The sequence below is a fragment of the Liolophura sinensis genome, chromosome 12, assembly GCF_032854445.1.
Source record: "Liolophura sinensis isolate JHLJ2023 chromosome 12, CUHK_Ljap_v2, whole genome shotgun sequence".
Lineage (NCBI taxonomy): Eukaryota > Metazoa > Mollusca > Polyplacophora > Chitonida > Chitonidae > Liolophura > Liolophura sinensis.
Genome location: NC_088306.1, coordinates 10386279 through 10400808, shown reverse-complemented (window position 1 = coordinate 10400808; position 14530 = coordinate 10386279). Strand labels below are relative to the sequence as shown.

At 37.9% G+C, this 14530-nt stretch overlaps 1 protein-coding gene across 1 annotated transcript in view; it reads right to left on the bottom strand.

Moving 5' to 3' along the window:
* Positions 1-14530, bottom strand: part of LOC135479682 (sodium/hydrogen exchanger 6-like) — a 71092-nt gene that overhangs the window by 32741 nt on the left and 23821 nt on the right. Inside the window, exons 4-13 of the mRNA XM_064759586.1 lie at positions 13665-13741; positions 12624-12721; positions 12064-12169; positions 10979-11117; positions 8935-9040; positions 8626-8714; positions 7943-8056; positions 7014-7125; positions 6037-6190; positions 3430-3529 (exon numbers count right to left, since the gene is read on the bottom strand). Coding sequence (XP_064615656.1) covers positions 3430-3529; positions 6037-6190; positions 7014-7125; positions 7943-8056; positions 8626-8714; positions 8935-9040; positions 10979-11117; positions 12064-12169; positions 12624-12721; positions 13665-13741 — 1095 coding nt within the window. The remainder of the gene's footprint in view (positions 1-3429; positions 3530-6036; positions 6191-7013; positions 7126-7942; positions 8057-8625; positions 8715-8934; positions 9041-10978; positions 11118-12063; positions 12170-12623; positions 12722-13664; positions 13742-14530) is intronic.

Sequence of the window (14530 nt, the reverse complement as noted above, 5' to 3'; positions counted from 1 at the left end):
GGATTTTGTCGAAAGTCTCTGGGACATGGTATATCTGGATGTTGAGGTAGTGATAATCGAGACTGTCCAAATTTCTAGAGTGTCTGAAATTCTAGAAGAATTACAGTACCCTCTTTAAACATATTCGTATTAAGTTTTCGATATGATGATGTAGTTTTCACAAGGCTATGTACTTATGGTTATGATGTAGTTTTCACAAGGCTATGTACTTATGGTTTGAATATGGTATTTAAAAGCTGGGAATTTGCACCTATAAGCCTCACCAAGAAAAAGCATATTTAAGGCAACACCAGTCAGTTTATCAAGTCCTTAAACTTATTTATATTTATTTCTTTATTCGATAGTTGTTTTACAACGTACTCAAAAATATTTCATTTATACAACAGTGACCAGCATTATGGTGGGAAGCTGGGCAAAGCCCGTCGGAAACCCACAGCCTTCTGTAGGTTGCTATAAGACCTTCTCACATACAGCCAGAGAGGAAGGCAGCATGAGCTGGTACTGAACTCACAGCCACCACATTGGTGACAACTCCATGATCAATTAAAGTCCCTGTGATCAAGTGAAACTCCAAAAAAAAAAGTATCAGTAATGATATTCTCCAATATCAAGCATAAAGTGAAGGGTGTAATCACTACAATTTCATCCATTTTATCTCAAATTCCGTCGAAAATTAAGTGCCAAAGAAATATATGTTTTTTTAAACTATGGTAAAGAACTTCCGGGTAAATCACAGATCACAGACCAGGTAAAAGAGGGAAAAAAAAAAAAGTTCAGCTGAGGAAAACGAAATCAGATCTGGCCACATCAGATGACAAGATGTCCAATAGTTGTTTTCTGTACAGGTGTTTTTAACATCTCAGTTACCTTTCTTATACACTCTGTTGGGAACATAAGGAAAAATTCAAAAGCTTTCAATGCAGTTAAACTCAGATGAAATTACATCTGCAACTACCTATTCCCACTTTTAAAAACAAATATTACCTTGTTACTTGTATTAAATTAAAAAAAAAAAAGGAAAAAAACAAAACTGTAATATACTGGAAGTCACAATCTGGATGGTCAAGTTTAACTTCTAAAAAAGCTAGAACAATATTAATTTTTGCAACAAGCTGATAGCAGAATGAAGAGACTGGGGTGAATGTCCTTATTGTGAAAATGACAGAAAAACTTTCAAGCACGGGTTGTAACTGTCCAAAACTTTGAAGAGGTAAGGTTAAAAAAAGTGGCGGAGCTTAGTTTAGAACATCAAATTTGAGTGACAGATAACATATATATATATATGAATATGGATAGGATCTGGATGTTATTGAAGATGATATGAGAATGACAATGAGTTATGAGATGAAGGGCTTAACATTCTGAAGCATTCAAAGCAATCAGCAAGACAAAAACAACCAAAACAACCAAAACAAAACAAAAAAGAAACAATGCCCAATTTGACAGCAGAACTATGAAAGACGAACCGCAACCGGAGGTGTCATTTCAGTACTGCCGGTACTGCCCATGGTGTCATATTGCCGGCGCCTCTGGGACCCCTAAAGAGTTAGCAATCAAAATCATGTTGGGCATCAACTACATGGCAATGAATGGTGATTTTCACAGGTTGAGAGATACACAAAAATAGCAGAGCCCCTTCTCAACCTTTTTTTAATTAAGATACCTAAGCTGCTGAACAGTATTAGTGATTAAAAAACACAACAACAACAACAACAACAAAACCAACAACAACAACACATAATTGCATTTATTTATTTCAATGGTGCTTCTGGTGTTTTGGGTGGAGGAAACCATGCTACTGTAATTCCTCAACATTTTCGCATGTTTGTACGGTGTTTCTTCAAGCATGTTCTGAAGATATCATTCTGTGTAGATTGATAAAATTATAGTTTTTGTGAAGCCCTGAAATTGGCCAATCCAACTTGAGTCATTTTGTCCGCACAATCATGGTGAAAATGTGCACAAATTCCACTGAAAGTTCCTCTTTTATATGCGAAAAGATTGAGGAATTAGGTAAATGCTAAAACACTAACCACCCTTATACACGACAACCCTCCTGATAAAGGTGTGAGCCTACACCAAACTAGAGCAGAGAATACTGGGTTCAAGCAGACCACATTCTCACTGAAATAAGCCAGCAAGGACACCATACAACGGAGTCCCCCAGGCCCTCTACAAAGGGAAGCAACTCTTATAACTGATAAACAGCATTCCCCTCTATCAACTTAAATAACAAAACCACTGATTTCAATACCAACACCAGTAATCTGGAATAATAAAAGCTGATATCGTTATTCAAATAGATATGTTTTATCAGTTACAAGATTTGCTTCCCTTTGTAAAAGGCTGGCAAACCCCATTACATTGCACCTGCACCACAAAAGCCTTATAGGTACCAGGCAACGGATTTCATAATTCTGTCAAGGAAGTGGTCAACAAGTAACACACAGGACCAATTTATTTATGTCCTTTACAAACATTACTTCATTTCATACATGTACCCTACATGGCCCTACATTTCACTCACAAAATTGCATGTTAAGAGGCACATACATGTAGCTGTCACAAAATATTTCCGTTTTTCAGTAGAATATCATCCCATGTGCCAAACGAACCTCAAAACGCCTTTCTACAATCAACAGAACTCCCAGAATCGGAAAAAGGGACAAGTTAGTCATAGACAAAATTTATGGTCATTCAGGGTATATAGCATCTAATTTTTTTTTTTTTTTTTTAACAAGAAAGTGTTGAGAAAGCTCACCTAGGATGGCTTTCATAACCGGTGGTGAGTACAGAAGTGGCTTAGGTGCACTCTATAATAAAGGACTCAGTCTTTCTATTAGGTTATGTAATTAACACACTGCACACTTTTATCACCCCTGGGGTTGACTATTCTATTTAATAACCAGATTCTGACAAATTCTGAAAATTTCCGACATTCGTTGCCAAACCTGGCCTGGTATCTAATATTATGTATGTTTGAGAAACTGACGCTCTTCAATCTCTATCATTTTATGGTGCACCACCCAGGCAGAGCCGAAGAACCAGGGCAAGGTATATAGTACCGTAATCCTGCAACCTTTAGTATGTTTGCAAGGATTTTATTTGTAGCAAATTTTGAATTGTTTGTGAAGCCCTGAAATTGGCCAATCCAACCAAATGTAGTTTTGTATCCGAAATCAAACTAAAAATGCACACTGAAAGTTGCTTTTCAAATACGAAAAGGTTGCGAAATTTGAGTGCATGTGGGTCCCTCACCGAGGTGGGTCCCTCACCAATGTGGACCCTTCACCAATGTGGGTCCCTCACCAATGTGAACCCTTCACCAATGTGGGTCCCTCACCAATGTGGGTCTCTCACCAATGTGGGTCTCTCACCAATGTGGGGCCCTTCACCAATGTGAGTCCCTCACCAATGTGGGTCCCTCACCGATGTGGATCCCTTCACCAATGTGGGGCCCTCAATGATGTGGGGGCCCTTCACTAATGTGGACCCTTTACCGATGTGGGGCCCCTCACTGATGTGGGTCCTTCAACAATGTGGGTCCTTCACCAATGTGTTTTGCATAAAAGTGCAAAAGACACTGACTGACCATGAAGTTACAGAAGCACTAGTATACTAGTCAACTGGTACTACAAGTAAGTCTCAGAGGTCCACGGCTACCATAAATCTTCAACTTTTTCAATTTCTAAGGCGCTGTTTTGAGCGGCATTTATGCATACTATTACTAAGAAATGACATTAAAAAGGACTTGTTTGTGTCACTAAAGACACAAGCTTCATAAATCTGTGCAAATTATTTCTCTACACCCCCCAGTTCTCTCAGGATGTTCGAAAATATTGGCTGAAAAGGCGGTTGAAAATGTTGAAGAATTATGCTAATGAGGAATGTTAATCATTGACCAGAATCTTTGTCTATCTACTATAATTAGGCTACCACAAGACACCCTACACACACTCCAAACAGATGTCGATTAGCTGATGATTCAAACTTTCGGCAGAGTTTGATCTGTTTGCTTCAGGACAGCAAATCATGCTGACTGTTCTCTGTCATGTCTCTTCACACTATAATCTGTAGATAAAAATGTACCCCAGTAGGATTATGTGCCAGTAGGTCCTGCCTCAGGCTCATGCGGCTAAAGCAATTAGTCTTACTGCAACTGATCCTCCCCTGGACTATGAGGTCACAGGATCAAATCCAGCTTCCGTGTTAGTTAGGCCAAATCAGGAGGTTTGTCACATACCTGACAAAGGGAAACTGTGTCCAGGCACAATAATACAATGTCCAGACTGATATGTTAGCCTGTTGCATTTTTTAACAGCATCCTTGAGCTTTCAGGGCTACGAAAATGCGATTAACCTTGAAGGCCAAACTTGCAACAGAGAGCTTCAAATGTTGCTCATACCATGTCAAAACAAGTGTAATGTGTTGTCTGGTTTTGTAGACTTCTGGTGGGAAACACTCCTCTGAAAGGCTGAAATATTTATACTCACAGCATTTGCAGGATCAAATGTCCTTGTTTCTTCTTCAACTCAACCCTAAAATCATGAAAAAAAAAATTGCATGTACGTCCAGTATTTGATAAAGCTGCAAATGTGAACCATAGAGTACAGGTCAGATGAAAGGCCATTAAATGTTAACTAGGAAATAGTTTGATTTATTTTATTTTTTTTTTTTTTTTTCAGAATATTTTTTGACCTAATAAAATGCATTTAAAACTTTTGATTCTACTTATCTGGCCTAATCTGACCATATTGGGACCAATGATGTTACTTTAGCTTTTTGCCCTCTTAACACTCATTCTAGCCTGCTACAAAAATAAATCAACTATTTTCCTGAACAGTGTTTAATGGTCTTTTCATCTGATAAATACTTTATTTTAGTGTTTTCTTTGCATTTAAATATCTGCTTAGGGCAAATCTCCAAGTTAGGCATACCATCACCAGACATGAATGTTGGCTGAGGGAAGATAAATACTGTATGTATTATAGCCAATTAGGGAAGAGCTCATAAGCCGGAGCGGCGAACCGAACAAGGTGGCGCGCAAATGTAGGATGCATGCCGTTCGTGCCCAACCTCTAGGAACAAGGATGTAGGCATAACCAGCAGGTCCAAACGATTGGATACATGCATGGGATGTGGCTTGATAGGAGACAAGTCAGTCTGAAACAAGCAATCACATACGAACCAAATCTGAAGCTACGACTGTCTTGTGAAGTCGAAGGAGATTGGAGTGTAGGATATTTTACATGTCCTAACAAGCAATAAAAACTTGTAAATTAAAAGGAAATTGTCTGCAGACTGATACATCTAGGGTTCATTTGTTATCATCCCTTATACAACATCCATCATGTCCAGATGGTGCTATGCCTATCTCGGACATACGGGCAATGAATGAGCATCAATTTAAGATAAATGAGCATCAATTTATGATAAATGATAAATGAGCATCAATTTATGATAAATGATAAATGAGCATCAATTTATGATAAATGATAAATGAGCATCAATTTATGATAAATGAGCATCAGTTTATGATAAATGAGCATCAGTTTATGATAAATGAGCATCAGTTTATGATAAATGAGCATCAGTTTATGATAAATGAGCGTTTATCTGATTTCTGTTTCATGTCAAACTCAGGAATATTTCACTTATACGACAGCACTCAGCCTTATGGTGGGAAGAAACTGCGCAGAGCTCAGAGGAGAAACCCACAACTATCCACAGGTTGCTGGCAGACCTTTCCACATACGACTGGAGAGAAAGCCAGCACGAGTTGAAGTGATATAACTGGCAAAATGCAAATTACTGGAGTCATTGTGTTGTGCTGGCATGCTGATCACTTGGCCACGAATATTTTTCTGTGACAAAGAGATCTATGATGTACATGGATAGAACACTGTTGGCAGAGGGGTGGAAACAACCCCAGAAAGATGGTTATAAGACCTCGTATATATGCACACACAGTCATGTACAGTTCATGTGTAACTTTTAACTGAAATTTCTGTTGTAAGAAGACAGTGATTGGGTTACCTGATCTGGAGCCACTGTAGCATGGGTGTGGACAGGCCTCCACACAGAATGACGGTCACTAACACAATACACATGGTAGAGGACAGCATCAGCTGCCGCGGTTCCGTAGTAACACTCTGAATCGCTAATGCATAAGCAATTGCACCGCGAAGACCTGAAACCACAAAATACATCGTACATGTACGAAGTCTATTCATGACTTCTATTTATCAAGTTTATTTACTCGATGTGCATTTTATGCCAAACTTTTTTCCACCGTATGTACTACGGCTATTTGTTTCAGAAGAACAAACCATAGTGCCAGCGGAAAAAAACTACTAATCTTTGGGAAGTACTGACGAACTTTGCCACTATAAAATCTTCAATTTTTTTTCCCTAGTGCATGCCTTAAGAGCTGCTTTTACTTAGCTCTACTATGCATCTGAATTTTTAGAAAAGCCATAATCGTTTATTTCTGTGCACAAAACTCTGATGGATACCAGTGTTATTCCCCTAGTCAATCACTAAGATTGATTACTGTTTAGCGAAAACTTATTTTATTTATGGTGGTAAGACGTTTATAGGTGTAAGAAACTGGAAAGCCTGTAGAAATCGCCGATTCAACAAAGCCATTTCTGACTTAAATCAAAATTTTAAACCTCTTTACAATGCGCAGTTTTTGGTTCTGGCAATAGAAATTTGGACGCTGATGAGGTGGACAAAATTTTAATTTCTAGAGCTGAAAAATAAGCTTTATGATCGCATTTCAATTTTGGATTGAAGTCAGCAATGGTTTTGTGGAATCAGCACCAGGTATCTGACAAAGCTCTTGAATAACTTTACTCGTTCAATGTGTTGTAACTTACAAACCTTCACCCCCAAGACACCTATTTTCAATGAAAGATTTTCCATCTTTCATGTGCATCTCTCAAACGTAATAAGACACGAAAAAGGTGAAAAAAAAATTCAAAAAAGCAGAAATAAAAAAAGGTACTTACCTGCAAACATCATCATGTGCTGGAAATTAAACCTAATTTTATTGGTCCTCCCCAAGTTTAGGAGGAAAGACAGTGGATATATGTTAAATATTCTGCCCAGAATAATGGCGAACTGAAATAGGGGTTAAGGATTACATCGCCATGATTATATCAATAAAGGAACATGTACAGTTTCTTTGGTTTTGTTGATATATTACCTTAAACATAGTTTGAGTTAATATGTGATTATCTGATTTTATCTGATTGGTGTTGTACGCTGTATTCAAGAATATTTCACTTGTGTGACGGCGGCCAGCATTATGGTGGGAGGAAACTGGGCAGAGCCCGTAGAGAAACCCACAACCATTTGCAGGTTACTCTCTGACCTTCCCATGTATGGCTGGAGAGGAAGCCGGCATGAGCTGGACTTGAACTCACAGTGACCGCATTGGTGAGAGGCTCCAGGGTCATTGCATCGCTCTGGCGTGCTAACCCCCCCCCCCCCCCCTCCCAAACCAACCACAGAAGCCCTCGTCCTTTGAAGCAAATGCTCCCGTCCGGTACCAAGACGTGCCCTTTTTCTTTTAATTCAGATATACCATTAAAGAAAGAAATCAATGAATGCAGGTATTAGATCAGAAGTTACTGATTGATCTTGGTCTTTGACTACACTGATATGAGATCAACAAAGAACTAAACATAGGAGTTTAGTTCTTGAAGTGAGATTTGAACCCTCAAACTCAACGGTCAGGGTGCATTGAATAAAACAACAGTGCTTGTCACTCTAATTTCTGTTTACTAGTCATAAACTGGTAATATGGAAAAATGAAAAAAGCTTTTCCCATGCCAAAATTTTAATTTTAGATGGATGAATGAATGGATGGATTTTAAATTAACTGGATATTAATTAATAAACCTTAATTAGTAATGACAGTCACTTAAAAGGATACAAAAGCTGAGACTATAAAGGCTAGGTGCCATTTCTGGGGCTGGAAGGTGAAGATGGAAACACCGATGTACAGGAACACAAAATTCTCTGCCAGAAAGTTCAGCAGGTCAAACAGCTGCAAATGGGAAAGTGAAAGTAATGAAAAGCCAGACAAAATATGTTACTGATCAGTTAAGTTTGTTGCACACCTTTGCAATGATCTGGATTCATTTGTTTGAAGAGTTGTGTGAACACTTTGATTAATAAACTCACAGATCACTCACAAACACATAATATTACAGTTCAGTGCTATTTAGCACCGCAACTGATAACTTTTCTCTTGATACAAGATGGCGGTCAGTTTTACCGGGGGAGATAACTTGAGTTTTTCTAGAGAAATCACCCACCTCGGGCAAGTTACAAACTCTCCCCACATCTGTGGAAGACACAAGGCCTTCAACAAATTTTAGACAGAGAATATGAATGTTGACTGCTTAATGTTAACGTGAAAGTCATAAAATATAATTTCTTGTGGTGAAACTTACATTTTTCTAGTAGAATATCATAATACAATCAAAACAAACCTGAAAACACAGTCTATATAAGATCAATACAGCTTCTCAGAATAAGAAAAAATTAGCAATAAAGTCAAAGACGAAATTCTAACTTATCTACTGCAAAGGAAAACAATAAATGCTTTCTTACCTGTTTTGTCCACACCTTGGAGGTGGCAGAAAGATTGTTGAAAGTATAATGAGCTTGGGTGATGCCACAAAACAGAACAGCCACAATACCTGCAGGGGAAACAAAAACACAGTTGACACAAATAAGGCACATATCAAATTTCTTTGTATGCTTACTTGCATTTTAAATGTTTTCAATTACTTTTTCACATATTATTAAGTTTTCATAGAAAAAAAAAACGCTCTCTTGTTAATAATATATCAAGAAGCCTCTCAGCTTATTTATTTCACTGCAAAAGTTGTCTCCCCTGAACGACTTCTTCATACATACCCGACATTTTAGCTGCCTCTGATGCCTCAAAGGTAATGTATGACATCAGTACAAACAGCGACGTCTCCAACAGTGGGTGGTCACGAATCTTTGTGAACTTTGTCAGGTATAAGAGGTCAAGGCAATAAATTCTAAGCATTTTTTTAAGTACAATCAATGTTCGCTTTCTTCAGTTTATAACAGACCAATAATGTCCAAATGTTTAGCCAGAGTAATTTTCACTCACTGTTAAAACTTCCTGTGCTAAACAATACATTTATTTATTTATTTGATTGGTGTTTTACGCCTTACGCAAGAATATTTGACTTATGCGACGACAGCCAGCATCATGGTGGGAGGAAACCGTAAAAAACAGTGCTTATACAAGTATTTTCTGTAACAAACTGCATATAAAAAGCAAAAGTTTTGAAAATAAAGATTTATATCTTTTACACGATTCAAAATGGGCACATCTTATTGTACTGGCTGCAGCATTAAGTCAGGAAATGTGTCAGGTATACCTGGCAAAAGGCTGCAGCCTCAAGTCAGGAAATGTGTCAGGTATACCTGGTGAAATGCTGCAGCGCTTAACTCCAGGCATTCCAGTTGTCATCGTAAATGTGAATAATTGTTGTGGATGGCATTAAGAGCCAAATTAATCAATGAAAAGATTTTGGTGCTTTATGTTTACCACTTCAGCTTCATATGTACACATTCCAGTTCAATACATAGGCTCATGATGACGAATGGCAAAATTTTGTTTATTTATTTGACTGGTGTTTATGTCATGCTCAAGAATACTTCACTTGTTCAACGGCAGCCTGCATCATGGTGGAAGGAAACCGGGGGAAACCCACGACCATCAACCTGTTGTTGCCAGATCTTCCCACATACAGCTGGAGAGGAAGCCAACATGAACTAGACTTGAACTCATAGCAGCCGCATTCAGAGATTCCTTGGTCATTGCACTGTGCTGTCATGCTAAGCCCCTCGGCCACAGAGGCCCCTAGAATGCCAAATCATCAAAAAGCTATCTATGAATGGTTACTTTCAAGTTTCATGAACAGAATGTACAGAATATACCGATCTGGTTTTGGAAGAGTGACTTGGGCCCATCTTATTTCCTGGGTAATATTAAAGCGACTTCAGGAAAGTTGTAAAGTAGCTCTGAATCTCACTTCTCTTTACCTATTAAAGACCAGCGATGTGTTACTTTTCACGTGTGGTTATCAGAGTTACATTTGCCTTCAGTATATTATTTATTTATTTGATTGGCGTTTTACGCCGTCCTCAAGAATATTTCACTTATACGACGGCGGCCAGCATTATGGTGGGCGGAGCCTGGGGGAAACCCACGACCATCCGCAGGTTGCTGGCAGACCGTCTCACTTCAGCATATTAAAATGGAGTTTCACACATATACAAGAGCATTATTATGCACTAATATTTCATTTATTTAGGGGTGTTTAATGCCATATTCAAGAATTTTTTCACTTTATAATATATATTGTTGGTCAGTTTTATGGAGGAAACCACTTGCCCGCAGTAACAATAGCGTATGTCCAATTCCATGTAGCTTGTTCACTTATGCTCAATTTTAAACTTGTATCCTGACATAGAAATTGTGTGCTGCCTGATGAAAGAATGTTTGAAGTTCATGAAACTGATCCAGAAATGTGCGTAAAATCGAGATGTGAAAGTCACACGTCATCAGTGATTTTTGTCTGTAGCATCTGTCACACTATGCAAATTAGCCTCTATTATGATTTGTTTCTTTGATGTTCCTTATTAACTTTGGCTTTCTTGATATATTCCCTAGGATGGCCATTTATTACTGTGTTAAGAACGGATATGTCTTTGAAGTTTTTAACTGTTTATTTGGTACCTGAATAAGTGCAAAAAAGAAAAACACAATCTGAATGAAGCACCCGTCACATGAAATTGACCATATGCCATTTTAAACAGGTGGATATCAATAATTGAAGAAGGAATAACTCCTTCATAATGTTTATCCATCTTGTTTCTGAATGAACAAATCTGATTAATCACCATAAAAAAAGGATATCAGAGCTGTAATACAGCCCATCAGCGAACCAATAGCAAATGCTCCGAAGAACACTTTTACAAAGGTCAAAAGGGCATGGAAAAATGCACTGGCGCTAAAGTGGCCAGCACGGGACTCTCGACCATACGTCTCAATAGCCCTACAAACAGACATAATGTGCATACTCTCAAGCAACTTGATTAAAACAGAATCCATTTTAAAAAATCACTGTAACACCACTGATTAGTCACAAGTTTTACATTTGCAATCAAAGTAAAAGAAAGTTAAAATATGAAGTAAGATTCATCATAAAGACAACGGAAAACTATGCGAAAAATTCCTTTCATTTGTTTTTCAGATTTTTTTTTTGAGAGCGTTGAAAGGCATTCAAATATTTGAAAACTAAGGTGGGCTTTATGAGCCATATTGACAGTATCTAAGAATTGTGATGTCACATATAACCGTACGTTCACCAGAATGTAGGAATTTTGGCAAACATCATTTCAGCAATCTTTTACTCATGGATAAAAAGAGTTATTCCAACATTCAGTGTGGTGATTAAGTTGGATAAACTTCCTGTGACGTCAGAGTTCCTAACCTCCGATGGTATGGTTCATAAAACCCACCTTACAAGTCAAATGTTTTAGTGCATTTACACTAACTCTTTTCATAAAAATCTAAAAAAAAAAATGAATGAAAGTATACATATGCAAAGGTTTAAGTTGTCTACTACATTTTTAAGGCCTTTTCCTTTAAAGCACAGAAAAAGGTTGTAATATGTAAAATTATTATCCAGGGTAATGTTAAATTTGTCAGATTGAACTTCAACATTTCTCAAACAGCTTTTTAGACTTTTTAATTAACATTTAAAAAATACTGATTACATTATCCAGACAGCAATACATGAAACTACTATCTGCTGAACAGCATTTTAAAGAGACATCTGTAATGCTACTATCATTCAAATTGTTCTCTCGGTATAAAATCATTTTCCACTATTCTTAGCAATACTGCAGTCTATCATCCTCCTTTACCAAATGTGAAAAAAAATATTTTTTGTAAAATTTAATATTCCAGAAAAAAATAATGAAAGCTATTCCACGAACCATGATAGGACAATGGCCACGGCATCATTCAGAACTGACTCTCCAAATACCAGGGCATACAAGTCTACATCAACGTTCAGATCATGAAATATAGCCAGCACCGTCACTGTGCATAAAACAGAAAAGCAAACAATGTGATTACCAGAGGACACTGGACAGGATACATTGGTTTATTTATTTATTTTTTTTTTTGGACTGGTGTTTTACGCCGTACTCAAGAATATTTCACTTATATGACTGCAGCCTTCATTTATGATGGGAGGAAACTGGGCAGAGCCTGGGGGAAGCCACAGCCATCTGCAGGTTGCTAGCAGACCAGCCAGCCAGAAGCTGGCATGTGCTAGACTGGAACTCACAATGACCGCATTGGTGAGAGGCTCCCGGGTCATTGCACCATGCTGGTGCACTGGCATGCTAACCATCACGGCCACGGATGCCACGCAGAGCCCAAGCTGGATTCAACGACAAGTTACTGTTCTATGGCTGGTATCGACTAAATTAGGACTTTCATGATAAATTTAGCAAATATCCCTAATAATACAAATAGTTCTAAATGTTACCTGGGTCAGTGGCTGAGATCAAGGCTCCGAAGAAAAAACAGTCATTTAAGCTGACACTTATGTTGGTCATCAATCTGGTCAAACCAAACATAATGCCCCTGGAAACAGAAAACACAGTGAGAAATGCTGCGATAAAAAAACACTTTGTTCCCCATGATTCTATACTACAAGGTTTCAGAGAGTACTTACATTATCATCAGGTAAAGTGGCAATTGTTGCTTTAGTTGCCACTGTCCCCATCATCAGATAAAGTGGCAATTGTTGCTTTAGTTGCCACTGTCCCCATCTTCAGATAAAGTGGCACTTGTTGCTTTAGTTGCCACTTTCCCGATCATGAGATAAAGTGGCACTTGTTGCTTTCGTTGCCACTTTCCTGATCATGAGATAAAGTGGCACTTGTTGCTTTCGTTGCCACTTTCCCGATCATGAGATAAAGTGGCACTTGTTGCTTTAGTTGCCACTTTATCTGAGGATGGGGACAGCACTCTCCAAAAGCTTGTAGTATAAAATCATGTTCTTTGCTGCACTATTTTCTCGCTAGTTTAGTGAAGCTTCTCCATACCCACATCTATCAGTAAAAGATAAATGTTTAAATAAATATAAAAAAAAAACATGCTAAATGGTATATTCTTTAATTTTACAAAAACGCAGAAGAAATTACGCTGTTCAACCTTAATTTTTCATGTTTGTATAAATGAAGTACAAAACTCCACAATGTTTTTGGACGTTTGAATAAAACTATTCACCATGGTAATTTCAAATTTGTTAAGATTGACTTTCAACATTTTTTGAGGTTTCAGCCCTGTATTAAAGCTTTAACATTTTGCACTCATTACATTTTTAAAGAGTCTGTCTCTAATTACAAAGAGCAATATATAAGAAATGCTCATTCAGTACATGCATATCAACAAAACACAATCTAACTACTTATTTTTTTTCAATACAATTAATCTTAATATTTCTTAAACTACATTTCTTTGTATTTCTTATATAAGATCTTTATTGATCTTAAAGAAGAGATCTTTATATATGTACACTCACCCAACAACAACACATGAAATTGTCGTCCCAAGGAAAGCATATGCAAATATTGCACCAATATTTCTGAAAAAGTGTTTCTGAAATGTAAATTGAGAGATCCAATAAAATTTATTTATTTATTTGATTGGTGTTTTACGCTGTACTCAAGAATATTTCACTTATACGACGGCGGCCAGAATTATGGTGGGTGGAAACCGGGCAGAGCCCGAGGCAAACACGCGACCATCCGCAGGTTGCTAACAGACCTTCCCACGTACGGCCGGAAAGGAAGCCATCATGAGCTGGACTTGGACCCACAGCGACCGCATTGGTGAGAGACTTCTGGGTCATAACCCTGCACTAGCGCGCTAACCAACTGAGCCACGGAGGCCCCGATCCAATAAAAGTATGAGCCTCATATCAAACACAGAATGCGTACATGCATGTATACTGTCTTGTTTAACAGGCTACCGATTACTTCCTGTACTCAAGGCTGTGAGAGAACAAAACATGAAGTCTATATTTGCATTCTAGAACAGTCTTCAAGAATCCATCTTCAGTACTTGTACGGTATTAAAGAAAGGCGGACAGATTCCCAGCCATATGCAAATCTCATTTGTACATGTGGGTTGAAAGTGTACGGTTCCTGCTAGCACACGTTTTTAAGCAATCTCTCCTACTGCAACAGAATTACCCAAATTCCTCAACCTTTTCGCATATAAAAGAGCAACTTTAAATTTGATTTTGGAGATTGGCTGGATTAGCCAATTTCAGGGTATAATTTTATCAGTCTACACAGAATAATGCCTTCAGAATATGCTTGAAAAAAAAACCCTGCAAACAGGCGAAAAGGTTGAAGAATTACAGTAGGCCTATTACAGCTTTTT